This window comes from Geotrypetes seraphini, chromosome 1 (genome assembly GCF_902459505.1).
Source record: "Geotrypetes seraphini chromosome 1, aGeoSer1.1, whole genome shotgun sequence".
Classification (NCBI taxonomy): Eukaryota; Metazoa; Chordata; class Amphibia; order Gymnophiona; family Dermophiidae; genus Geotrypetes; species Geotrypetes seraphini.
Window position 1 is genome coordinate 363,736,224 of NC_047084.1, and position 24,504 is coordinate 363,760,727.

Genomic DNA, 24,504 nt, shown 5'->3' on the forward strand with positions numbered 1-24,504 from the left:
TAAATATATTGTTTTAATTACCACAATTTCATTTTGTTCTTCTACACCATGGTACAGTGGGGAGAAGAGAGCCATGAAGCTTGCTATTCCAAGAATTTGGCAGGATCCCACTGACCACTCAAGCAACTACCGTATTTTCACGCATATAATGCGCATACGTGTATAAAACGCATACGCGGATAGCGCGCGGGAACAAAGCATTGCTGTAAAAAAAAAATCTATATAGCACGCACATGCGTATACCGTGCATGCTGCTATAACCTCCTCCCGCCACCCCCGCTTACTCCCTCTTCTGGCCTGCGAACCGGCATCCTCCCCCCCCCCCCGCTCGCATCACCCCCCCTCTCCCGCGATCCTACATCCCCCCCAGCACTGCAAAGACATCGCTTACCCGATTGGGCACCGGCACCAGCACCAATGCACAGGACGTGCCAGTGCCAGTGCCCGAAGATCCTCCCTCGCCTGGGCTGGGCGGTGCGAGGGAGATCCTCCCTCTTCCCTGTTATGTGCTGGTCTGGGCTTTAAGCATTTGTGCATGCTCAAAGCCTTCTGGTCTCGCTCTCTCCGAGATTCTGAATCTGAGAATCTCGGAGAGAGCGAGACCAGAAGGCTTTGAGCACGCATGCTCAATATTAGATTATTGTAACCTGGGTTGTTTGGGTTGTACTAAGTGTCAGTTGAAAAGGCAACAGACTGTATAAAATATGGCAAACCACTTGATTTTTAGCTTGACTAAATCTGATAGATATAGGTAGATTTCCTATGAAGAAGCTAGATATTTTTTGTGAACATTTTTGATGGAAAAACACCATTCAGATCAATTGCATGAAGATTAATATGAGTTGGTACCATAATAAAAATTTCCTGCATAGCTGGTTCTCTGCTGCATGGTAATGCATAGCTCAGTACATCAGTCAATTCATCTAAAGAACAGGGAATAAAAATGACTTAATTCAATCATTCTGAACTGCATATTAATAATAATACTACCTTGGTCAGTTCACATATTCTCAGAAGATCAGATTGTCCACCTCCATTCAAGATTCGGGCACGCTCTAGAGACACGTCCTTGTCCTCTTTCATTATAGGCAGCACATTGAGTTTGATGGTCCTGCAAAAATGTACAACTAAAAATGTCTTCTATAAAGCTAATATTTAGATGGTATGAATAAATGAGTCGCTAATCCAAAGCATTTATATGGCCAGCATAAGGTGTAATGGTATTAGGCATATTGTTTTTATTGTATTTTGTTTTGTTTTGATTTTTAATTTCAGGCCACCATACTACTACTACCACTATTACTTATCTCTATAGCGCTTCTAGACGTACACAGCACTGTACATTAATATATAAAAGATAGTACATGCCCAATAGAGCTTAAAATCTAATTAAAACAGACATACAGGACAAATAGGAGTTAGAAAATTTCTCACAGCGGGAATGATAAAACAGACATAGGTACTTTAGTAGTTGTTGTTAGGAGTAGTTGTTAGGAGTTAAAAGTAGCCTGCCTCGAAAAAATGGTCTTTTAGCCAAGATTTGAATACTGCCAGAGATGGAGTTTGACATACTGATTTAGGCAGTCTGTTCCAGGCATATGGTACAGCAAGATAAAAGCAACAGAGTCTGGAGTTGGCAGTAGAGGAAAAGGGTACAGATAAGAGAAACTTACCCCATGAATGGAGTTCCAGGGGAAGAGTATAAAGAGAGATAAGAGAAAAGATATACCAAGGAACTGCAGAATGAATGCACTTGTCAGTTAATAAGAGGAGTTTGAACTGACTTGAGGAGAGAGGTAATGTGAGCATAGCTACACTGGCAAAATATAAGTCATGCAGCAGAAGTTTGAACAGATTGAAGGGGAGAGAGATGGTTTAGTGGAAGACCTATGAGACGCAAGTTGCAGTAATCTAGACGAGAGGTGATAAGAATGTGGATAAGTGTTTTGGTATTGTGCTCAGAAAGGAAAGGTCAGATTTTGGCAATATTACAGAGAAAGCTGTCTGTTGAATTTGTACAGAAAAAGAAAGAGAAGAGTCAAATATGACTCAGATGTTGCAAGGATGAGAGTGTTATCCATAGAAAGAGAATGGAGAAAGAGGAGAGGAGGATTTAGGTGGAAAGATAAAAAGCTCAATCTTGGCCACGTTCAGTTGTAAATGATGGTGAGACATCCAGGCAGCAATGTTGGACAGGCAGGCTGAGACTTGGGCCTGGATTCCTGTAGAAATTTCTGGCATAGATAAGTAGATCTGCAAGTCGTTAGCACAGAGGTAATACTGAAAACCATGGGAAGAGAACAAACACTAAGGGAATGAGTACAGATGAGAAAAAAGAAGAATTCCCAAGACAGAACTTTGAGATACACCAACTGGTAGTGAGATAGCACTGGAGGAGGATCCACAACTGTAAAGTGTGATGGTAGAGCTAAGAAGAAAATCAAGAAAGAACAGAGCCCTGAAATCCAAGTGACAGCGTGTCAAGGTCAACAATGTCAAAAGCAGCAGATCGATCGAGAAGGATGAGGATAGAATAGAGGCCTTTGGATCTGGCCAGGAACAGGTCAGTAGAGACTTTAGCAAGGGCAGTTTCTGTAGAATTCAGAGGGTAAAAGCCTGATTGGAAGTGAATCAAGAATAGCTTTGAGAGTGCTTTTGACTCCTAACTCTTCTCACCTTGGGTTCTGCATCCCCCTACCCTCTATGTCATGTCTGCCTGTCCAAGTTAGATTGTAAGCGCTTCTGAGAAGGGACCATCTATAAATGTGAAAATGTACAGTGCTGTGTATACCTTTCAGCGCTATATACGTGATAAGTAGTAGTAGTAACAGCTTGAGATGAAAGAAAGTCAAGACAATGGCAGTGAGCAGCACGTTCAAGTAGCTTGGATAAAAAAAAGGAGGAGGGAGATAAGATAACTGGAAGGGCAGGTAGGGTCCTGTGAGGATATTTTTTGAGGAGTGGTGTAACTATGGCATATTTGAAGATATCAGGAACAGTTTCATTGGAAAGGGAAAGAATGAAGATATGACAGATAGAAGGGATGACAGTAGAAGAGATAATGCTGAGTGGTTGGGTGGGAATCAGATCAGAGGAACAAGTAGTAATTTTAGAGGAGGAAAGAAAATGTGCAGTTTTCTCTTTGATTATAACCATTTCTTCCACATGCTCACTCAGTGCACCTCAAAGAGGCTACAACAGCATCAAGCCTTTACTAGGTGCCTTAAAGCAAAATAATTATGACTGAAAGATCAGAGTCATCAAAATGATGGCATTCTTAATGGGTCTCCAAGGTGGTTTTACCAAGTTTCCTGCTATCTCTGGATGTTGAACACTTTGGAGCGTGTGTTTTTTTGGAGGGGCATTTTCAATATGATGTCTATATCCAGTCCACCATATGCATAAACTTTGGTTAGGCAGGTCAAGGAGTGGCCTAGTGGTTGGAGCTACCGTCTCAGCACCCTGAGGTTGCAGGTTCAATCCCACCACCACTCCTTGTGACCCAGCAAAAGTCACCTAACTCTCCATTGCCATAGTTAGATTGTGAGCCCATTGGGGCAAATAGGGAAAATACTTAGAGTACCTAGTTACTATCCAATGTAAACTGCTTTGTAACCCTTAGGATATATAAGCAGTGTATAAATAAAAATAAAATATATCTGTTTAGTAAAATGAGAGGCTGGGGACATTCTAGGGTAAGACATAAATGTATCCATTGTACAGAGACATTCATCCTTTGTCTACATAAATACATTCATTTAAGTAAACTGTATAAATATCAGACCTGATTTTAAATCAGGGGTTTCCAAACTTTTCCTGGGGGAACCCCAGACAATCAAGTTGTCAGGATATCCACAGTGAATATGCATTTGCACAACAAGGAGGAAATTTATGCAAATAGATCTCAGGGAAACGATGATGGATTTCAAAAAAGCATGGGATAAAAATAGAGGATCTCTAATTAGAAAACAAAGGATGTAAATTAAAGAACTAAGGGCTAGATTCACTAATCTGCTCGATCGTACCTGATCCGTGGCCGATCTGTGGCAGGCCGACAAATTCACTAGAGGCCAGCATGCAAATGGGGGCGATCGGAGGAACGCACCCCCCACCGACTACAAGAATCGCTAGTGAGCGATCCTGAACTATGCGCAGACCATCTTTGTCTGTAGATGGTCTGTGAGCTGCTTTTTTTCTGTTTTTTCACTTTTCTATATACTTCGCAAGACTGTGGTTTTAACCCACTTTAAACCCACAGATTAAAACCACGGGTTCACACTGCGGGGAAGGGCAGGCGAGTCGGGGCTGAGCAGGGCAGGAGAGTTGGGGCTGAGCAGAGCTGGAGAGTCAGGGCAGAAAGCATAGCAGCAGAGAGCAGGGCAGTTGGAAAGGACATGAACAATTGGTCCCCACCAGTCACTTCTTTTTGGATCGGCCAGCCCAATCGGTATTTCTGGAAAAGTTTTGTGAATCGCGTCCTTCCTACTTTGCATGCTGTTTACCTTCATTTGCATGCGCGGATCGGAATCGGGTCGGGGTGACAAAGGGGTTGCAAACTGATTGGTACACGATCGGTTTGCTTAGTGAATCTAGCCCCAAGGCTGGGATTGAACAGACTTTCATGGTCTGTGTCCCATATATGGTGATTTGGTGTAGGATGGGCTGGGGTGGGCATCAATGTGAATTCCACTAATTTGAAACATGAGGATGTTACTGGCTTGACTTTACGATAGATATTCTACAAACAATGGGATGGTTGGATAGGCTGGAGTGAGCTTGGACGGCAAATTCAGCATTTGGAATCTAGGACAATACCAGACTGTACAGTCTATGGCCCAGAAATATCAAAGAAGAGACAAGTTAATTTAATCATGTATTTTTTAAGGGTATAACTTATGGGCAGACTGGATTCCAGTCTTTATCTGCCGCCATTTACTATGTTACCTGGATGACTGAGTTTACCCCAAGATAGGTTTAGGAATCACTGCTTTAAATGGATAATCAGCTTAAATATCCAGTAAATATCAGATATAAAATAAGTAGATAAATTGTCTGTTTAACTTTATGTCTAATCTAATCTAAACCTTAAGTTTATATACCGCATCATCTCCATGAGTATGGAGCTCGACACGGTTTACAAGAACTTAAAATAGTGAGTAGAGAAGAAGAAAAAGGATTACATGAACTTATGTGTAGAAGGGGGGAGAGAAAGGGGGGAAGGATAGAGTTACAATTTGCTGAACAGCCAGGTTTGCAGAATAACTGAAGGGAGCTCAGGTTCCGCAACGGGGTGGTGAGGTCGTTCCAAAGACCTGTGATTTTGAAGAGAAGGGATTTTCCCAGTTTGCCTGCATAGTGGATGCCGCGTGGAGAGGGGAAGGCTAGTTTATGCCTTTGGGCAGTTCTGGAGGAGTCGGGACTGGAGGAGTTGAAAGACAGTGGGATAAGAGGAGGGAGGATTCCGTGAATGATCTTGAAATCCAGGCAGGAACATTTGAAATGGATTCTGGAGATTATTGGGAGCCAGTGAAGTTTGGCTAGGAGTGGGGAGGCATGGTCAGATTTGCGTTTAGAGAAGATCAGTTTGGCTGCAGTATTCTGGATTAGCTGGTGTCTTAGAATACTTTTTTTTTATAGATTTAAGTAGATGGTGTTGCAGTAATCTAGTTTGGAGAGGATGATGGATTGGACAAGGATGGCAAAGTGTTGTTGGCTGAAGTAGGATCTAGCTTTCCTCAGCATGTGAAGGCTGAAAAAGCATGATTTTGCCAAGGAGTTGAGGTGGTCATTGAGGGAGATAGAGGAATCGATAGTGATACCAAGGACCTTGCATGAGAATTTGAGCTGTAGTGTATCGCCTGTGGGTAGTGCGAAAAGTGTGTTCGAATTTTGGGCCGAGCCAGAGTAGTTTTGTTTTTGATTCGTTTAGTTTCATCTGTACCGAGAGGGACCAGGCACGGAGTCTCATTATGCAAGCTATAATGTTTTCGTGGAGGTTGGTGAGGTTCTGGTCAGTCTCAAGGAGGACAAGGATGTCATCTACATAAGTGTAGATTGTTTCCAGGGGGGATAGTTGAAAGAGTTTCAGGGAGGACATGTAGATGTTAAAGAGAATAGGGGAAAGGAGTGATCCTTGAGGGACACCGCAAGATGGAATCCAATGAGTGGTCATGGTGCCATTTGTGTTGACGGTGTAGGAACGGGAGCGTAAGAAGTTTGAGAACCACATTAGGACGGTGGAGTCGATTCCAATCTCGTAAAGTTGGTAAAGTAGTATGTCGTGGTGGACGACATCAAAAGCAGCAGAAAGATCGAATTGTAATAGGACAGCAAATTTGTTACATGAGTGTAGTTGTTGTACCTTTGAAATTAGGGAAACTAGGAGGGATTCAGTGCTAAAGCAAGGTCTGAAGCCATGTTGGTAGGGGTGAAGAATGGAGAATCTCTCGAGATAGGAGGAGAGCTGGGTAGCAACTATGGTTTCTAGAAGTTTGGTAAGTAGAGGGATATTTGCTATGGGACGGTAGTTTGATGGTAGGGAGGGGTCGAGATCGGCTTTTTTCAGAATAGGTGACAAGGCAATGTGGCCCATTTTTGTGGAGAACAAACCTGATAGTAGAGCAGAGTTAATGAGTCTCGTAAGGGAGGAGATGGCCTGTGCAGGAATGTTTTCATAAAGGTGGGATGGGAAAGGATCTAAGATGCATTTGCAGGATTTCAGTCTGAGACAGAGTTTAGAGATCTGGGGTTCAGATATGGGTTCAAATGTCGTCCAGGATCTATCCGCTGGGATAGGGTTTGAGTCATTGGGAGGAAGAGAACTGTAAGAGACTGCTGAGGGGAAAGAGCTCCTTATGGTGGAAATCTTTTCATTGAAAAATTTGGCTAAGTCGTTTGCAGAAGGAGGGGAGAGGGGGAGGTGGAGTCGGTTTTTGAGGTAAAGTTTCGCCAGATGTAGAACAGAGTACTATTTTGATTTTTTGATCTGGTGATTTTATCTCCATAGAAATTCTTTCTTGCTTTTTTTAGTATTGTGTTATAGCACTTGATGTTGTCTCGCCAGGATTGTTTGTCTGAGGGGGATTTCGATTTTTTCCATTTCCGTTCCAGGGCTCGACAATTCTGTTTTAGTTCCCTGTGGTATGGAAGGTACCAGGGGGCTTGTTAAATATTACCACCCCCTTCCCCTAAAGAATTTAGTTCAAACCTGTTTTTAATTTATTTATTATTTTTCCTTCCAATCAATTAGCCTTTGTATTGGAAAAGTATAGACATTAAAGTCAGCATACTTATTTATATATAATATTTGGCAAATCTGGTATAATCCTGTGATATTTCTTATGTAGTTTTTTCATGTGGTTGAACGTATATTTCAGCAAACACAATAGATTTGTTATGTGAGTCAGTAAATCCTAGTACAATATACCCTCATAACTAGAAAATCTCATGTAATTTTTGCATATTCATTTTTAGGGATGTGCATTCATTTGAAATGGCATTTCTCATGTTCTTTCACTCCTCTACCCCCAAAAAAACTAACAACACAGAAAGCCTCAAAATATAAATTATTCTTGAACCCATTTAAGTCAGATGAATTGTAAATTTGGGGCCAAAATTTTAAGAGGGATCCCCTTTTGTGGGGAGTATATGTGTGTGTGTGTGTGTGTATAGGGTTATACAAAACTCATTTTCTGCAATTCAACAAATCTATTTACTTAAATCATCATTAGATAAGAAAGTATTTAAGATATTACTGAATGCACAGACTTTCCTGTATCCCAAGTCAATCATGCATTATGTCAAATGCAAATCCATAACTGATATCTAAATTTGCAGCCAATTGAGACAAAGTTATCTGTCAGTCTTCTCTAAGCAAGACATAAATATATCCATTGTACAGAGACATTCATCCTTTGTCTTTTATTTATTTATTTTATTTTTTGGGGGGCGGGTTGTGGCCCAGAATGCCAGTATTCCCTGAAAATACTGGAGCCTGTCGAGCTTGGAAGGTGATCTTCTGTCGGTTTGAGCGTGTCGGTTTCGTGCAGAGACTATTGTTTTAATCCATAAGTTCATTTTTAGGACCAGTAGGGAAGATGGCCCCTCACTCCCCTGCAAACCCACCAAATGCCCCCCCACTAATCCAACCTCCCCACTACCATGGAACTCCCCATACTAACCTTTTAGTTGGCCCAGTTACCTAAGGCCCCTCCTATGGGCAGGCCTTAGGCACCTGGGCCAATCAAGCCCTAGGCCCCTCCCCGGTGCATCCCACAATGCAGTGGGAAGGGGCAGGCCTGCCATTCTGAGGATGGCGGGCCTGCCGGCTGGCATGACCAGAGACCCAGCCGGCTGTCCACCTAAAAGGTTAGTGTGGGGTTTACAAGGTAGTGCAGGTGTAGGGTTAGTTGGGGGGGGGAAGTTCTGGGGAGTTCGGGGGGGCCATCTTCAGCAGGAGGGCTAGGGATCCCTCCAGCCGGTATTTGCAGGGGTGGGTGGGTTCAGGGGTTCGCCTTCCGGCAGGAAGGCTTCTGATCCCTCCTGTCGGTATTGTCAGGGGGGGGGTTTGGTGGTTCGCCTTCCAGCAGGAGGGCTTGGCATCTCTCCTACCAGTATTCACGGGGTGGGGAGGAATTCTGGGGTGCGACTTTGGCTGGAGGGCCTGGGTTCCCTCCTGCCAGTATTTGGGTTTTTTCAGGGGGGGTCCGGCAGGAGAGGCATCTCTCCTGCCAGTTTGCGACAGTTCGGGGGGGATCGCAATCGCGGCTTGAGAGATTAGGCATCTCTCCTGCCATGATCGTTGCAGTGGGGGTGGGCAGGTTTCAGGGGCTGCTGAGCTGATCGCAGCAGCTGCGATGAGCTCAGTGGCCCCTATTCGGAACTTATACCTGTTTTGATTTGGTCTAAGTCAAAACATATAAGTTCCGACCAGGCCATCTCCCTAGACTTTTGGTTATACTTGCAGTACAACTAAGTCTAGGTTGGCCCACCTCCTGCTCTTTACCCTCCTCTAAAAATGCATCTTTTCACTCTCGGAGTTCAGAGGCAGGGCAAAAGCTTAAGCTGGTTTTAGATACGTCTAAAAGCAACTTTGATTATCAGTACTTGGACGATCTGTCTTTTTGATCGTCCAAGTACCAATTTGGGAAACTTTTGAATATTTTTTTAAAAAATTATTATTATGAGCCCTTTAGGGTTCTTCAGCTTGGGAAAAAAGACGGCTGAGGGGAGATATGATTGATGTCTACAAAATCCTGAGTGGTGTTGAATGGGTACAAGTGGATCTATTCTATACTCCATCAGAAATTACAAAGACTGGGAGACACTGGATGAAGTTACAGGGAAATACCTTTAAAATCAACAGGAGGCAATATTTTTCACTCAGAGAATAGTTAAGCCCTAGAACGCGTTGCCAGAAGTTGTGATAAGAGCAGTTAACATAGCTGGTTTCAGGAAAGGTTTAGACAATTTTCTGGAGGAAAACTCCATAGTCTGTTATTGAGACAGACATGGGGGAAGTCACAGCTTGCCCTGGATCAGTAGCATGGAATGTTGCTACTATTTAGGTTTTTCCCAGGTACTAGTGAGGAAAGGCTACTGGTCTATATGGACCATTGGTCTGACCCTACTGGGCTATATGGACCATTGGTCTGACCCAGTTAGACTATTCTTATGTTCTAATATCTTGGATGTTTATAGGCCTATAAAGCCCCAAGGTTTACCGAGATCAGGCCTTTTTATAGTTGGGTTGTTTGGAATACAGTCTAAAATATCTGTTACATTCTATCAAAGGCTAAATAATAAGTCATCAAGAAATTTGAAAAGAACTCTGGTCTGAAACCATTTGCGGTAAATGAATAAGATTTGTCCAATATTCTCAAAAAACTGAAACTGATGATACAGTTGCTCAGATAAGACAGAAGATCAACTATGTCACCAATCTGACAACTTAATGTAAAACTTTTCCTTTATTATGTTTATTTTCTGGGGGCTAAAACAGCAATCATTACAGGCTGGGTGACAGCAGGAATAATTAATACCAGAAAACACATACCACACTTTATGTACCTGAAGTTTTTAAACAGCAGAATATGAAAAATAATAAAGTTGTGAAAAAATTGCATAGTCCCATTGACCCTATAACACCCAAAACTTTCAAAACTTAAAGATACCCCAATTAAACCCTCCAAACTTTTATAGCCTTTATCTCTGTTATTTGTAACCACCCTTTGGTACCAGTTCATTCAGAAGGTCATAAATAGAGTAATATAATAATAAGTTAATTTCAATTTCAACAAGCATTTTCCCATATTGTAGCATCCAGGGCATGAAAAGAAGGTTTACTGGTAAGTCTTGTTAATGTGAATTCCTACCATGATCTGATGAAGAACTTGTATTGCAGAAGAAGGGTAAAGATGAAGAACACGATGCCTTCTATAAACATAGCACAGATATTTTTCCCTACTAGGTCCCAGTTAAAGGGGTTTTCAAAGCGATCTTCACCTTGGAAAAATAGAAATATACAAGACGTTTTAATTTATATTGTACAAGCAAGAATGCAAGAAAAAAATTGTGTAGACAGCTCTATTACTTCACAATAAAGTCCCAGTCAATTCTTTTCATGCGGCTGACTCCTTGCCAGATCCAAATACTGTGGCAACTAATGTCATCTCAGGTCTCTTCTAAATATATCCCAAATTCATATACTTTAGGAATATCCTGAAAGATTATCTCCTACCTTAGCAGTCTTCTTTCTACACAACTGAAGAGACATTAATCACATAGGTAGTAACAATATATCTAGTCACATTCTGTGGGGAGTGAGCACGTATGGGAAAATTCTATACGAAGTGCCTAAAGCTAGGTGCCTAAATAAATCACTAATTAGTTGGGAGATAGGCACCTATCTTCTTAGGCGTGATACTACAAAAGATAGGCGCCTAACAGCAAAGTAGACATGTTTAGGAGTGGAGAACGACTTAGGCGCCACTAAGCACAATTCTCTAAAGGACTTAGGTGCCTATAATATAGACCTTTAAAACCATGGCCTACATTATAGGCATCTAAGTTTTAATTAGGTGCGATTCTGTAATGCCTTACAGCCACCTACCTTAACTGGTTTAATTAATTAATTTTTTTAATATATATCTTTATTCATTTTTAAATCAAAATCAGTGCATACAGATATTCATACAATTTACATGAAAACACTATCAACTTTCAATAATATTTACGAAAAACATTTTCACCCCCTCCCCCCAATCTCAATGTAATAAGTAAACAATACAGTATTTTATCCATATATAAAATTTTAAAAAAAACCAATCCTAATATGCAAACCCCCCCCCCCCACGGAATATGCAACTTATAACCAGAAATAAGGGAATAATGAACTATTCAAGTAGAATCAATGAAATTAGTCAATGGGCCCATGTCAAATTGAGCCACAATTTTTTGTAATCATTTGGATGGCTACCCCAGTCATTATGCCCAATAACCTGTTTTTATACCTGTCCACTGGAGATTTAGGAAATAACAGCATCCCACATAACACCACTTCATATGATAACGGAACCACAGTTTCTAGAATCAGATTAATATGTTCTCAAAGAGATCTCCAGAAGTTAAGTATCGAAGGACAATAGAATAATAAATGATCCAGTGTTCCTATATCCAGATGACAGTGCCAGCATCTATTAGATTTTGAACTATCTAATTTATTTAAATGAACAGGGGTCCAAAAACTTCTATGCAACAAAAAAAAACACAAGTTTGTCTCTTACATGCTGACACTGTACACCTCATCCTCCAAGACCAAATCCGTGGCCACTGAGATGCAGAAATCTGCTGCTCAATTTCAATGCTCCAAATATCTCTCAAACTTGTTTTTGGTTTCTTATTCATATAACCAGATATTAATTTATACCACTGGGCGGCCTGATGCCCTAGGAAATCTGTCTGGAAGCATAGGACCGGAAGCTATACTGATTTTTTTAGATTTTGCCAACCAGGGAACCCCTTCTGAATGGCTTGCTTCAACTGAACCATTTATAAATTTGAGATTTTAAAATACAGAATGATTGTTGCAACCATGAAAAATTTAACTGGTTTAATTGATAATAAATAGTATGTGGTAACTGACCTTGTCATTTAAAATCAATTAAAAATAATTTTTTTTTTAAAAAAGGTAGGTGCCTGCAGGCGCCTACAAGAATGGCATCCAAGTCCCATCTATAGAGGTGCCTACCAGCATCTATGTCAAAAGTAGGCATGGTTTGCACCAAAAGCGGAAGTAGGCACCTCTTTATATGTGTTGTAAATGAAGATAATGCATATAAATTCACAAACTAAAGAGTAGAAAATCACTTGGACAAGATGATATGCACCCAAAGTACAGACATGTTTTTCTGAAAAGTTATAGAAATTACTCTCATGGTATATTATAGGGTAGATTCAAGAAAGTACATCACAATTTAGGTGCTAGGTTGATGTACTACAAGCATGAATTGAATGAATTGTTAGCTGGATGGATGGCTCTTGTCTGCGTCCGGCCGGCAGGCCTGCCTCCACTGTAATGGCGGGCCTGCCCCTTCCTGGTGCATCTTGGGATGTACTGGGGAGGGGCTTAAGGTCTGATTGGCCCAGGCATTTAAGGTCCCTCCTGTAGGAGAGGCCTTAGGCACCTGGGCCAACCGGAATCTTAGGCCCATCTCTCAGTGCATTCTGGATGCACTGGGAGTGGCCTAAGATTCCGATTGTCCAGATCACCTAGGCCCCTCCCTGGTGCCCTTAGGACCCTCCCCAGTACATCCCATGATGAACCAGGAAGGGGCAGGCCCGCCATTGCAGTGGAGGCAGACCTGATGGCCGGACACAGGCAAGAGCCGTCCGGCCGATTCCAGGTTAGAGGGGGTCTTGGGGGTCCTGGGGGTGTCTGGGTGGGGTTAGGGGTGTCCTGTGGGGGGAGGGGTGAACTTTCAGGGGGGAAGGGTACCAGGCATCCCTTCTGCCGTGTGATGTTTGGGGGTGGGGGTGGGTTCCGGCAGCAGGGATTGGGCATCCCACCTGCCGGTAGTCTTTGCAGGGGTGGGGGCATATTGATGCTAAACTTATCACGGCAGGGAAATCCACGATTCTTTAACCCATGTCTGTTAGAGAATTGGGTTCTTAGGCGGGTTTAGGCACGATTCTGTATAGGACACCTGCGTGTGATTCTCAAAAATCACTTAGGCAACTTCTGAGACCACATATTTTATACAGAATCCGGGCCAAAATGTCCAGATTATAAGCCCACCCTAGTCCCACCCACACCACACTTCTAACATACTACCTAGAGATTTAGACAAATTACAGATGAACAGCATATAAATCCATCTAGAAAATAGGTTTTCAAAATACAATTGGAAGGTTTTGGTGAGAAAAGCATTCACATGTAGCTTTAAATCACTTTTTGGATTTTTTTAAAAAATGAGCCCCTAAATAACAAACCTCCTCCTTAACAAAGCTGTGCTAGCGTTTTTATTGCCAGCTGCCATGGTAACAGCACCAGTGCTCATGGAATTCCTATGAGTGTCCAAGCTGTTACCGCCGTGGCTGTCACTACAAACACTAGCACGGCTTTGTAAAAGAGGGGGAAAGACATTTTGGCAACTCCCAAAGTTACTTAAACACAGCTTCTGAATATCAATCTCCATTTTTTTCCCCCTTCATTTATATCTATTTTTGTGTTGTTAACTTGAATATAAGAGGTTCCTAGATCAAACTGTGGCATGCAGCATAAGTTCAGCATTGAATATGATAAGAGAAATCATGTAACAACTTACCAAACCTGGAAAATGCTGTTGCTATGCCTTGGTTTCTTGCCATGTCAATAAGTCCTCTTCCCAAACAAAAGTGTGGAAAAATCAAAAATATTTTCTTCAGGATATTATTTACATTGTTCAAGTTCTATTACATAAGAAATAAAAAAAGAAAGAAACAATAATCATAACAAGATCACAAATTCAGAACATAGAGCCTCTTCTACTAAACCACACTAGCGGTTTTAGCGCAGGGAGCCGCACTGCTCCCGATGCTCATAAGAACTCTATGAGTGTCGGGAGCAGCGCGGACCATTTAGTGCGGCTCCCCAAGCTAAAACTACTAGCGCGGTTTAGAAGAAGAGGGGGATAATGTTATCATATGGCTCCAGAAAACAGAGGACAGATTGAGACATCCAGATTTTACTTCCATTGAAAGCAGTGTGTTTTCCTTACTTTAATAAAGGAATGTTTTAAAAGTTCAAAATAGAACAGATTGCATAGTTTATGGACCTTTCTATTGGAACATGGGGTAAGAGATATTTTGAGTCAATAAGTGAAAGTAAAATAAATAAATGCAAAATAGAAACATAATCAACATAATTACATAACTTATATATAGGAGTATATTGTGTCCCCCCTGTGAGTGGGGCCTCGGAAGGATCCTGGAACATTTCACTTGATTAGCATAGTTATTCATCTGTAGCAGATATTTTTCAAGGACAGCAGGCAGATATTCTCACATATGAAGTGACGTCATCCATGGAACCCAGCATGGACAAGCACCAAAGTGTACTGTCACTTTAAAAACTTTAGTACCGCCTGTATTGCACGTGTGCCTTCCTGCCTGCCATTGGCTTGCGGAACCCTCAGTTCCATCTAAAAGCCAAGAAGCCAGCTATGGGAGGTGGGTGGGTTGTGAGAATATCTGCTTTCTGTCCTTGGAGAACCTGCTACAATTGAATAACTATGTTTTCTCCAAGACAAGCAGGCAGTTTATTCTCACATATGGGACTTCCAAGCTGCCAGGCTCATGCCTCAAGGAAGAGGGTTAAATATAACTGTCATGAAGATGGCTTCTGAAGAGAGAATACATTTTTGAGATTCCAAATGGATTAGAAGAGCTAAGTCAATTTGTCTTATGAAAGCTGTAAAAGAGAGATTTTCAGGTAGGGATCTTTTCCTAGGGAGATGAGGTGAAGGATTCAATGGAATTCCATAAGACTCCTCAGCAGAAATGTCCTCAGATGTGTGGATGGAGAGATCTGAGTTGAAGTCTTTGACGTGATCTCTTCTTGCAGAATGTGATGTAGAGCTCCGAGAAGAAAATCAATAATATGGAGCAGTGGTGCATCGAGAATGCCTCGAGTGAGATGAAGAGTGTTGAGAGGAGGCTTGGGAGGTATGCCTGGATGAGGAGGCATGTTGTGAATGACATCAAGGTGTCGAAGCACAATGTCATGATGAAGATCAACGTCAAGGCAGTGGAGGTTCCAAAGCATACTCTTATTGCTTTATATCAGGCTGGTATGAGGCCGAGGCCTGCTGTGTCAAAAGAAGCAGTGTCAGATTACATTAAGGACACCAACTCCTACTGCAACAATGCTTTTAACTGTTGCTGCAGTGAAGGTGCTAGTACCAATGTGGACAAAGTTAGAATTGGCTCTAACTGAAACTGACATAGATGTTTTAGAGACTTAGGTGCAAGAGGACATCAAGATGGAGATAGCATCTGCAGTGATAGGAAACACATTGGCCATCAACAATTTTTGAGATGTTGAAGATGGTGATGAGGTAGGTCCGTCTTGGAGGTGCCTATGTTTGTCTTTTTCCAGGGATCTTCCCGACACCTGAAGTGCAGAGGAAAAGGATCTAGAGAATCCCTGAGGAGGCACTGGAATTTGCAAATTCAATGCAGGCAACATTGATGGAGGAAGCTGAGACACGGTACTGAATCCCCAAACATTTTAGATGTACAGTAGAACCGAAAAGCTTTTCAAATTGAAGTTGACACACTTTTAGAGCCCTCTTTTCCATGCAGCCACAAAGGGTACAAGAAATATCCTGATGCACAGGACCAAGATACTGCACACACCAGTGCATACCCAAGATGGTCCTATTACACCGAGTACACTTCTTGAACCCACTAGGAATTGGGAACATTGATGGAAATACCACTGACACAAAATAAAGGGTTCAATTGTAAGGGAATAGAACCATAGTGAAGAGTTTATGTGCACAACAGAAGAGCGGGACTTGGCTTGGGTGTGATTGTATGTGATGATCTTAAAGTGGCTGAACAAGTTGAAAAGGTGATGGTGAAAGATAGAAGGAAGCTAGGTTGCATAGGGAGAGGTATGGCTAGTAGGAAAAAGGAGGTATTGATGCCCCTGTATAAGACTTTGGTGAGACCTCATTTAGAATATTGTGTACAATTCTGGAGGCTGCACCTTCAAAAAGATATAAAAAGGATGGTGTTGGTCCAGAGGAAGGCTACTAAAATGGAGTGTGGTCTTCGTGATAAGGCGTATGGGGACAGATTTAAAGATCTCAATCTGTATACTTTGGAGGAAAGGCGGGAGAGGGGAGATTTGATAGAGTCATTTAAATACTTATGTAATGTAAATGCGCATGACTCGAGTCTCTTTAATTTTAAAGGAAACTCTGCAATGGGAGGGCATAGGATGAAGTTAAGAGGTGATAGGCTCCGGAGTAATCTAAGAAATACTTTTTTACATAAAGGGTGGTAGATGCGTGGAAGTGTCTCTCAGAAGAGGTGGTGTAGACAGAGACTGAATTCAAAAGGGCCTGGAATAGGCACATGGGATCTCTCGGAAAAAGAAAGAGATAATGGTTACTGTGGATGGGCAGACTGGATGGGCCATTTGGCCTTTATCTGCCATCATGTTTCTATGTATGGGGGAAGGGAAGGGGGGCACATGCATGGGGGGGGGGGGGCAGAGGAGAGGTTCCAGTGCCCCGGGCACCTCTCACCTTACTTTCATCATGATGAATGCTTTCAAAGAAAAATAGCCAATGTTTAGAAATTCATTGTTTTAATAAAGAATCTTTTTTGAAATCTGTAAATAATATAATTAAGGACTAACCTCATCTTTAAACATCTCCAGTACAAAAGTGGCCACACTTCCATTGATGCCAATGAACATGTTGATACTTGTCAAAACAACATATGCTGTACTGGGAATGCTAAATATAAAAGATGATGGATACATCAGAGGGGTGATCGACCACCTATAGGAAGAAGAAGGGAAAAGGGTTAATTGGGGTGGGGGCATGTTTACAAAGGCCCCTTAAGCAGCCAGTGTAGGTTGTAGTGCACAGTGACTAAGCACTAGCCTGCATTAACGGCCAACACATGATAAAACAGACTGTAGTAAAATTCTGGTGCTGTCTCCTTTGTGCAGGGTGGAGTAGGGACTGGGCAGGGATTGCACATTTGAGTCAGTGCTCAATTAGTGGCATTAAGTGCAAGGAAAGTGGGTTAGTGCAGTGTTTCTCAACTAGGTCCAGGAGTATCCCCTTGCCAGTTAGGTTTTCAAGATATCCACAATGAATATGCATGAAAGACATTTGCATATAATGGAGGCCTTGTATGCAAATCAAGTTTATGCAAATTCAATGTGGATATCCTGAAAACCTGACTGGCAAGGGGGCACTCCAGGACCGAGTTGAGAAACACTGGGTTAGTGTACTTATGTGTATAGAAACTGTAGAAGGAATGCTGGGTACATCCCCAACAATGCCTGCAAAGCCTTTGCACTTAAGGCACCCTGATGTGTGTAACTTATACAAATACAAATGGAGCTCAGGAACTCTCATTGCTTTATTAGTCATACAGTATATAATTACATGTACTTCCAACTTAAATGAGAAAAATTCCAGTTGTGGACTATAAATTTTTCTGAGGCAGAAAGCAGGCACATTGAAACTGACAGGGTGGGCTATACAGACTCCTATGTGTATTAACAGAAAGATTTTCCAGGAAAGAACCTAATCTTCCATTCTGTTACCAAAAACATAGGAATCTGTATTCTAGGTGATGTACCAAAGTAGTGGACGATGCCTAGGGTGGGACAGATGAGCCTGCCCGCAAGACCAAAGACCCAAAAGTGGTGTCCTCCTGAGCTGCTACATCCACTCTGTAGAATCTGGTAAAGGTATGGAAAATAGACCAAGTGGGCTATAATGGGCAAAAATAGGACTGCTGTTTAGGCAGTGCAATTTGTCCGCTAAACTTAGCTAATCAGTGCTGAATATTGCCAGTTATCAAATGATATAGACGGTTAACTTTGAGCCGCTAACCATGAATATTCAGAAGAGATAAATGATTATCTCAAGCTGAATATTAATAGTTAGCCGATTAAACACTATTTAACTGGTCGGTGGCCATTTTTGGCCAGTGAAATAGCTTTGGATATTGGGGTAAAAATGTCTTCCAAGTCTGTTCTCCTCCCATGACAAGCCCCCTAACATAAAAAGCATTTAATTTGCAGTTTGCCATGCGGTAATTTGAAAAATACACATGGTAAAACCATGTGTAAAGTGCTCAATGTGATTTAGTAAAAAGGATCCTAAATGCAGTTTCTCTCTTAAAATGAGAATTTTAATCTATAGCTTGATGGTATTGTGGATATTGCTTCCACCCGGACAGTTTGAAAATTGATGTCATATTTAATTTAAACATTATCGTCTGCCTTTTCACTCCACACACAAGTAGATTGTATAAAATTTATTTCATGAAACACAGTTATGAATAGAAACACAATACATGAACCAGCATACTATTACTAAGATGGTATCAGTAACTTACCCATAAAGTACTAATAAAAGAATAAGCACAGGAAGATTTGATGAAGACACATAGGCTTTTTGCTGGAAGCACAGGAAGAGAATAATAACGATAACACATGGGACAAGATAGTTGCACTGGGGAAGAAAAAAATATATCATGATATACTGTAATCATGCATTGGAAATTAAACAAATGCTAAATGGCCCTTTTACTAAAGTGTGGTAGGCTTTGCAGTTGGCACATTTTGATTTTAGCATTGATCATGCAGTAACTGCAAAGTCATTGCACTTAATGTAGGATGCATGTCTAGCACAAGAGAGATACGTACCACAGGGCACAGCACTGCATTATGTGCAGTTGCAGATAATATGGCAGCAACAGCATTACCTGAAGTACTGGGCCATTTATCAAATAAATAAATAAGGTCTGACACAGCGCTGTTCACCTCCCCCCCACACCCACACTGCATACATTCCTCAATCAGCACTGTCACACTTCCTTCTACTGCACTCAGTCTAAACCCCAGAACCTCCTGATGCCAATAAAAAGACTCTCCTCCAACAAACAAGCCCCCCCAGCAACAAGCAAATCCACCTCCAGAAGAACCACAGCCTCTGTCATCTGACCTTGTCCCCCACGCTAGCCCATCTCCCTCTCTCAGTTTTCTCCCAGATCCCTTGCTAGGGACAATAGGTGCCATTTTGGTTCCCAGCTCTGATCAGGTAGCAGCATGGGAGGATTGCTTCTGTCTGGGACTACTGACTACCATGGATAATTCCTGGGTAATTGCTGGGATTAGATTAGGAGGTTGAGGGCAGTGGGCTAAGGCAGAGTGTGGGGTTCAATGGAAAAGGACATGGTTCCTTTACCTGGGGAATAGGTTTATCTGTTGGGGAGCTCAGTTGTTGAGGGAGGACCATCTTATTGGCATCAGGAGTTATGTGGCATGTGTTTAAGGGCATCAGGAGGTGTGGGGATTATGATCATATATGCAAATATATTTTCTGATGTAGCAGATCACATGCGACAGTTTACTTGTGAAAGCCAAATTACATGAAACACACACACAGAAAATGTTGAACATAAATCCTTTGATTAACAGGCCCATTATTAATTGCATCTGTTAGATTAATATCAGAATGTTTTAGAAAGGGTGTTTTGTAGTATTTATATTTAAATTTCATGTGCTTTTGGCTCAGCATAGCATCAATAGTGATTGAAGGAATATTTTTAAAATAAACGTACCATATCCCATGCAAAGTTAGATAACCAGTAAACTACTGGATTAACACCACTAACAAATTGCAAATGTTTGGCCTTGGAGACTCTCTCCTGTATCAAAAAGAGGACAAAACTGGCTGGGATAAAGGACATGGCAAATATAACACAGATTGATACTACCACATCTGTTGAAGAAAAAGCTCTGTGGAGAGAAAGAGAAAGAGAAAAATAAAAACACTGTACAACATCCCAAAAAAACCTTAAGGGCTCCTTTTACGAAGGCGCGTTAGGGCCTTAACGCGCAAAATAGCACACGCTAAAATGCCCCGCACGCTAGCCGCTACTGCCTCCTCTTGAGCAGGCGGTAGTTTTTCAGCTAGCGCGTGCTATAGCGTGCACTAATCTGGTGCGTGTGCTAAAAACTCTAGCGCACCTTCGTAAAAGGAGCCCTTAGTTAATATTCAGCCAGGAATGGTGAGAGTTATGCTCTCCCCTGACAGAGTTATTCCTGGATGTTCAAAGTTGGGCCTAATATTCAGCTGGCAGTGATCACCACCTGTGTTAAAGCCAAAAATGTATTGAATTTCTAGGTTTTGGGAACTAGCTAACACATAGCTGGTTAAGTACAATATTCAGCATTTAATTGACTATGGGTTACCGTATTTTCACGTATATAACGCGCGCGCTATACGCGTTTTTACCTACCGTGCATACCCCTCGTGCGTTATACGCGTGAGCGCGGTATACAAATTTTTTTTTACATAGTTCCCACCCCGCCCGACGCCCGATTCACCCCCCCCAGCAGGACCGCTCGCACCCCCACCACGAACGATCGCTCGCACGCGCTCCCACCCGCACCCGCATCCACGATCGGAGCAAGAGGGAGCCCAAGCCCTCTTGCCCGGCCGACTCCCCAACTCCCCGACAATATCGGGCCAGGAGGGAGCCCAAACCCTCCTGGCCACGGCGACCCCCTACCCCCACCCCGCACTACATTACGGGCAGGAGGGATCCCAGGCCCTCCTGCCCTCGACGCAAACCCCCTCCCTCCAACGACCGCCCCCCCCCAAGAACCTCCGACCGCCCCCCCAGCCGACCTGCGACCCCCCTGGCTGACCCCCACGACACCCCCACCCCCCTTCCCCGTACCTTTGGTAGTTGGCCGGACAGACGGGAGCCAAACCCGCCTGTCCGGCAGGCAGCCAACGACAGAATGAGGCCGGATTGGCCCATCCGTCCCAAAGCTCCGCCTACTGGTGGGGCCTAAGGCGCGTGGGCCAATCAGAATAGGCCCTGGAGCCTTAGGTCCCCCCTGGGGGCGCGGCCTGAGGCACATGGGCCCAACCCGACCATGTGCCTCAGGCCGCGCCCCCAGGTGGGACCTAAGGCTCCAGGGCCTATTCTGATTGGCCCATGCGCCTTAGGCCCCACCAGTAGGCGGAGCTTTGGGACGGATGGGCCAATCCGGCCTCATTCCGTCGTTGGCTGCCTGCCGGACAGGCGGGTTTGGCTCCTGTCTGTCCGGCCAACTACCAAAGGTACGGGGAAGGGGGGTGGGGGTGTCGTGGGGGTCGGCCAGGGGGGGTCGCGGGTCGGCTGGGGGGGCGGTCGGAGGTTCTTGGGGGGGGCGGTCGTTGGAGGGAGGGGGGTTTGCGTCGAGGGCAGGAGGGCCTGGGATCCCTCCTGCCCGTAATGTAGTGCGGGGTGGGGGTAGGGGGTCGCCGTGGCCAGGAGGGTTTGGGCTCCCTCCTGGCCCGATATTGTCGGGGAGTCGGCGGTCCTTCGGGGTGGGGGTGCGAGTGGTCCTGCCGGGGGGGGATGTATCGGAGAGTCGGGACAGCGCACGGAGAGTCGGGGCAGTGCACGGAAAGTCAGGGCGGGTGAACGGAGAGTCGGGACAGCGCACGGAGAGTCGGGGAGGGCGAAAGGAGAGTCGGGGTGGCCAGAGGAGAGTCGGGGCGGGCGAAAGGACAGTCGGGCTGCATGCGCGGTATACCCGTGAGCGCGGTATACAAAAGTTTTTTGTACATAAAATCGTGGTTTCTGCGCGCTATACCCGTGTGCGCGTTTTACACGGGTGCGCATTATCTGCGTGAAAATACGGTACTGCATAAAGATAGGATTGACTTTTATGCAGTCATATTTATGTGGTTAACCTGGCCAGTTAAGTGCTGAATTTCATTCAGCCAAGATAGCTGGTTTTGAGTTTGGTGCTAATTGGTTATTTTCGGTAGCACTAACTGGTTAAATGACACTGAAAATTTGTGGTTAGCTCCAAAGAGGCACTTTAACTGGCCAGGAGCCATTTCTGGCCAGTTAAATTACTTTGAATATCGACCCCTAAATTTCTAGACAAAGGAACACCCTAGAGCAAGGATCTCAAAGTCCCTCCTTGAGGGCCGCAATCTGGTCGGGTTTTCAGGATTTCCTCAATGAATATGCATTGAAAGCAATGCATGCAAATAGATCTCATGCATATTCATTGGGGAAATCCTGAAAACCCGACCGGATTGCGGCCCTCAAGGAGGGACTTTGAGACCCCTGCCCTAGAGAGTTAATCTATCTTAGCCTTATGTTTGTAAATTCCAACTATATCTAAAAAGCTCCAACACCCACCAGAATAAATCCACATTAAAAAAAAAAAAAAATGAAACAAAGAAACCCACACACATATAGTAAATGCTCCAGCAAACACCTACATATTTAAAGTTGCACCTGGACATTGTTTAGCATTTAGAGTCAACTGTACCATATATAATAATATTCGTAATTCATATGGTGAGATTAGACTCTGCACAGCAGCTTTGTAACGCGTCTGTCAGTAAATTAGCAATGTTCTCACAAAGGTAGATAATAATGCAATGACCTTCACAGGGTGACAAGTTAAATTCATTATGTTATTCAAGTTATAGCAAAGAACAGGGTGAAAATTGGATGCCAAATCATTCATATGCATGAATATACAAAATTCCTCTCAACATTTTGGTCACATAAATTTTTGATGGTACCATATCCTCTTTCAACACATTTGTAGGCATTAGAGAACAGGAAATCTCATCAAACCATGGTGTCTTTGACATATTCTTTACAGAATAATGTTCTTTTGGCTTTCCATAGATTACAATGCCTATCCTTCTCTGGTAGTTTCCCATTGAGGAACAACTCTATGTGACTTTTGAAACCTGACATGTTCAGGCTCTTCCAAGATAGTGTTGCTGGGATAAAAAAAGATTAACATAACATAAAAATAGCCATACTGGGTCAGACCAATGGTCCATCTAGCCCAGTATCCTGTTTCCACAGTGGCCAATCCAAGTCACAAGCACCGTACCTGGCAAAATCACAAATATCAGCAACATTTCATACTACTGATCCCAGGGTAAGCACTGGCTTTCCCCATGTCTGTCTCACACTATAGACTTTTCCTCCATGAACTTATCCAAACCTTTCTTAAACCCCAGCTATGTTAACCACTCTTACCACATCCTCTGGCAATGCATTCCAGAGCTTAACTATTCTCTGAGTGGAAAATATTTCCTCTTATTGGTTTTAAAATACTTTCCCTGTAACTTCATCAACTGTCCCCTAACCTTTGTCATTTTTGATGGAGTAAAAAATTGATTCACTTGTACCCATTCTACACTATTCAGGAGTTTGTAGACTTCGATCATATCTCTTCTCAGGAGTAACTGGAAAAAGGGGGGGGGGGCAGGAAGGTGAAATGCCACAGATGAAGAAAAAAAGAATGGGTCACTATAGCTGCCTATTTCAAAAATTTCCAAATTGAAAAAATATTCTATAAACATCCAAAGTAGTACAATACATATGATATTGACCTATATGCTATTCACCTTTTCCTTGTCTCCTGATCATATTAGCATTCACTATATGATACCTTTAACTGATGAGTATGAAGCTATATTATTATTGAACTTACAAGGACATGTCTGACATTTGTTGCTTTGTGAGATTGAGTGGATGATTGTACGCTGTTATTCCATAATCTTTAACAGTCTTCCAAGCAGGTAGATTTCCCCGTAGAATAGCATTGTTAGCAACATTGATAAATGACACAATGGCATGCCATCCTTGATTATAAAACCACACCTTCAATGAAAACAAAGAAATAAATACATTTAATGATTTTAAGCACATTACAAGGGGATGCTGAAAAGCTTTCAGCCCAGCCAAAAAGAGAATGTTGCGGATATGATTCAATCAATGATCTGAAACAATGTCAAAACACAGAACTTTGTTTCTGCAAATTGGCACTTAACGATATAAGATAACACTCTTTTCGCTACAGTGGCAAAATCACACTCAGAATTTAGGAAGTTGGTTGGGCTGAGAACTTTTCAGCACCCCTCATAAATTTTTTTTTGGGGGGGCAGTGAGAGGTTATTTAAATGGATGTCTTATAGAAGAAATTTCAAATTGTCCTTTGTGCTGCAAAGTGAACATGCTCTTTCTTGGATTGGCAGCCAGTGTAACTGCTTTAGAATTGGTGTTATATGTGCCATTCTGGGTGTACCACTAACTAACCTTGCTGCAGAATTAATATGCAGCTGCAATGCCCTTATCTTCAAGTTTTTATTAAAATTTGATTCTATCGCTTATCAGAGCTTCTAAGCGAGTTACAGAGAGAATATAAAGGGGATTAAAATTAACACC

General features: G+C 42.8%; 1 protein-coding gene across 1 annotated transcript in view; it reads right to left on the reverse strand.

Annotated features, from left to right (window-relative positions):
- The window catches only part of LOC117345793 (phospholipid-transporting ATPase ABCA1-like), an 815,268-nt gene that overhangs the window by 99,404 nt on the left and 691,360 nt on the right, over positions 1-24,504 (reverse strand). The window contains exons 36-42 of the mRNA XM_033914956.1: positions 23,771-23,940; positions 19,858-20,035; positions 18,631-18,746; positions 16,907-17,051; positions 13,824-13,947; positions 10,374-10,503; positions 991-1,111 (exon numbers count right to left, since the gene is read on the reverse strand). Of these exons, the coding sequence (XP_033770847.1) occupies positions 991-1,111; positions 10,374-10,503; positions 13,824-13,947; positions 16,907-17,051; positions 18,631-18,746; positions 19,858-20,035; positions 23,771-23,940 (984 nt within the window). The remainder of the gene's footprint in view (positions 1-990; positions 1,112-10,373; positions 10,504-13,823; positions 13,948-16,906; positions 17,052-18,630; positions 18,747-19,857; positions 20,036-23,770; positions 23,941-24,504) is intronic.